Raw genomic sequence first — 4134 nt, 5'->3', positions numbered from 1 at the left:
GAAAAGTCTACAAGAGGAAATGGGTACCACGTTGTGTTTAAGTACAGCTTACCATCCGCAGACTGATGGTCAGAGTGAAAGAACGATACAAACACTTGAAGATATGATGAGAGCATGTACCTTGGAATTCCTAGGTAATTGGGATGAACATTTACCATTGGTAGAATTTTCCTATAATAATAGTTTTCACTCGAGCATTAAGATGCCACCTTACCAAGCTTTGTATGGACAGAAGTGTCGTAAGCCGTCTTGTTGGCTTGAGGCTGGGGAAAAGCAGTTTATGGACCGGAGATGGTTCATCAAACTGCTGAAATGTTGAAAATAATTAGGGAAAGAATGTTAGCAGCTCAAGACCGTCAAAAGAGCTATGCTGACAAGAAGCGAAGACCGATGACTTTTGAGGTTGGAGATTCGGTTTTGCTTAAAGTCTCGCTGTGGAAGGGACTTATAAGATTTGGTAAAAGGGGAAAGTTGAGTCCAAGGTTTATTGGACCGTTTAAAGTTATTTAGAGGATTGTGAACCAAGCTTACAAGCTCGAATTGCTCGAAGAACTGAATGGAATTCACAACACTTTTCATGTGTGTTATTTGAGGAAGTTCACGGGAGAAGTTCCCGACATAATTCCAATTTCTGAATTGAGAATTGATGAGAACAAAAGGTTGATTGAAGAACCAGAGGCAATTGTTGACCGAAAGACTAAGAAGTTGCGACGCAAAATGGTTGGGTTAGTGCTTGTCCGATGGAAACACACGAATGGGCCGAATCTCACCTGGGAGACGGAGAGTGACATGTTGAGTCGCTATCCGCATTTGTTTGTTGATGTGTGATTCCGGGGACGGAATCATTCTAAGGTGGAGAGAATTGTAACGCCTGTGTTTCCGGGCTTGCCATTTTTAGCAATGTAATAGTCTAGGTTAACCTTTGTAACCCATTTTGAAATAATAAGAGTGTATTATTTGAGTATTATGTGTTTTGTGCTTAATTGCTTAATTATGTGGTTTGATTAATTAAGAATATAAATAAGCGTCAAAATTTAAGTGTGAAATAAACTTGATATCTTTGGATAATGTTGTAGTAGTTGAAACGAGGTTTCCGAATATATATAAAACACCCAAATCTAACTTCGTATGAGGAAGTTATGATTTATCAAAGTTTCGGCTTAGCAGTATGCAGCCTAAAATACTCGATTTGAGATCGACAGGTTTTTAGCCGAAACAATCTAAACGAGAATCGAAGATCACGTTGATGGTATCGAAGTAATGAAAAGTTAGGCGAGAACGGACGTCAAACGAAGAAGTTGTGAATTTATAACGAAGTTTTTCTGTCCCGGCCTATTAAAAATAAATAATAAAAATAAATTTAAAATTAGCCGACGGAGTCTAAACGAAAGTTGTAGAGCGTAGTCTCACCTTCGCGTGGATATAAAGAACGTCGAAAACGGAGTTCGTATGAAGAAGATATGAATTTCCGAAGTTTATTAAATAATTTATATTTAAATTTAATCTTTAATTCCGGTATTATCCGAGGACGAGTCATCGGACTCATCCGAAGTACGCCCCGCGTACTCGTGTACGCCTCGCGTACACTGAGGATGTTGACACTCGCACTTGAGGACTTCGGATGACGAACACAGTGGCGATTTTGGACCAGTACGCCCCACGTACTCCGAGGCTCCAGCCTCCTATAAATAGGATGCGAGGGCAGCCGACTCAATTGCTATTTTTCTCTCTTCTCTCTCCCGTTTTGCATCGATTTGCGTGCCAGAAATACCCCGAAGCCCCAGCATTATTCTCGAGCCCCGAAGCAAGTCCCGAGATCCCGAAGATCCCGAGAAGTGCGGTTCCCGAGCCGAAACTCTGCCCGCGAGAAGTTCGATTTTTGTAGAGATCTTCTAGATCTGCTGAAAAATACTACTTCTGCAAGCCGTAGTGCTGTGCGATCATCTTCTGATCAAGTGAGTGTGTACTACCTTTAATAAACACGATAATAATACAAGTATGGTTCGAGTGTATTAAGTATATTGTTGTTTATATGTGTGAATGTGTATTCACTTTCTTCTATCTCATAGATATTATTTATTCTCTATGAAATACGTGTTATGTGTGTGTGTGTGTGTGCCTCATCTGTTATGTGAAATATGTGTTGATTAAAGCATGCTATACAGGTTTTTAAACTATGTATAAAATGTATATTTTTATCTACTAATATGTTGGGTAGAACATGGGTAGATAGTTGGTGTGTAATAAACAGATGAGAGGCCTCGTTGTTGTTTGATTTAGTCATCTAGCGGAGTTTAGATGACGACCACAGACTTTTCTAGATAGTTTTGTGGAACATTATCAGGTTCGCCACCTGTAGGTGTTAATGAACTTGGGTGTTCATTCGCTGTACTCCATCCCCCTCATGGTTGCCTTATTTGACTTATATTGCTGAGGTACCCCCGAAGCATGTGTTGTCGCCCCGATGAAATATTCTTAGACTAGGTCCCTTATGTTAGTTGTCTTAGGGACATAAAGTGAGAATAACGGGAATGGGTAATTGGGTTATTGTTGGTTGGTGGAAATTAAATATAACTATTTATTGTGGGTTGAAAACCCTATATGCTCACCAGGCTCCCAAGCCTGACCCACTCAGTTTTATTTGTATTACAGGAAGTGGCACGAGGGCATAAGATGGACGAACCATCAAGTTGTGTTGTTTACAAGTCTGTATATGTATATATTTGTTGAATGACTTGTAATGTTATCGTTTATGCTTATTGGTCTGTATCGGAACATGACACCCCGAGTTTTGATTATATAATGAAAATAAATTTCTTTTATGAAATGCTTTGGTAAACATTGTTTTATCATGTTTTGTTTTTGGGAACAAATTCTGCAACTCTTTCAAATCAAAAGGATTTACTCTTAAAATATTTTAAAAGCATAAATGAAAATCGGTCTTTTCTGGCCGAGATTTTGGGGATGTCACACAAGGGTCTACATTACATCAATGCAAAAGATAGTTTTGACAGCACAAAAGCCCTTTGAGTAGTGTAATCACTTAGTCACAGGGTCAACCTACATACAAAAGAGTTGCACCAACGCATGCTCAGAAACCTATACTACGAAGATGTGTGAGTAGTATTGAGTCCTACTCACGACGATCCTTCCCTGGTGGAGCTTGGGATGATGTCGATGCACCTTGTAGTTCTGCTAGTCTCCGCTCGTTTGCAACGATTCTCTCCTCGAGCGCTCTGTATCTTTCCCGATACTCCCTTGTTTCTGCTCGAGCAGTGAGAAGGTCCTGAATAAGTTGGTCTCGGTGGTGGGAGTCTCGTTCTAAGTTTCTGGTGTGAGCAGTGGTAGATTCTACGATGGCACTCAGCTGCCGTACCTGATCGGTCGTCATCCTACCACAGTCATCCATACTTGCTATCCGCTGAGTCATGACGGGGAGGGCTCTATCAGCCAATCCTCCGTGGATGAGGTCGTAATAACCTCGTTGGTCGCCATATGGTGACTATTGGCGTTGTTGTCGGCTCCACCTTTCGATCGTTGTTACCCAACGAGGCCCAGGCCCGTTGTATCCAAAGCGATGTGCGGGCACCCTTGCGATGTAAGGAGGGTTGAATACTTCCGGTTCTTCTTCAATTTCATTCTCAACCTTGACTATATCATCGTCTTCCTCTTCTTCTTCTTTATCTTCCTCCTCCTCTTCTTGTTCTTCGCCGGATTCCTCTTCGGTTTCTTCTTCAAGTTCTTCCTCGGGATCCTCTTCGGGTTCCTCTTCGATTTGTTGCTCGGGCTCTTGCTCGATCCATCCAGCATTTCCCTGATTGGGAATGTATGGGTCCCCTGGTAGGTGAAATCCTGCCATGTCGTCTGTACGAGAATAGGGGTGTAAATAGCATTTAGCAGTTTATAATAAAAATATTGTGCTATAGCAATCATACAAATATTCATATAATATTTTGAAAGTTTAGATTTGGTCCTTAATGCATTCCTTGTAGGGTGAAGTTAGGTTATTAGATTTGTTGCCCACCATGACTATCCCCTAGTATACGTAAATCACTCCTCGGACAGATATAGTTGATCAGGCTATATCCCTCCCAGACTTGATTCACATATACCAAGGCATACTCATGGTGCACA

The 4134-nt window shown here is 41.1% G+C and overlaps 1 protein-coding gene across 1 annotated transcript; it reads right to left on the bottom strand.

The window, feature by feature from the left end:
- Positions 1-3502: 3502 nt before the first annotated feature.
- On the bottom strand, positions 3503-3859 carry LOC111909047 (protein FANTASTIC FOUR 1-like). Its single transcript, XM_023904843.1, has one exon. The coding sequence runs from the start codon at positions 3857-3859 to the stop codon at positions 3503-3505; it is 357 nt and encodes a 118-aa protein (XP_023760611.1).
- Positions 3860-4134: the final 275 nt, after the last annotated feature.

The sequence above is a fragment of the Lactuca sativa genome, chromosome 3 (genome assembly GCF_002870075.4).
Source record: "Lactuca sativa cultivar Salinas chromosome 3, Lsat_Salinas_v11, whole genome shotgun sequence".
NCBI lineage: Eukaryota > Viridiplantae > Streptophyta > Magnoliopsida > Asterales > Asteraceae > Lactuca > Lactuca sativa.
This window is presented reverse-complemented; position numbering and strand designations above follow the sequence as displayed.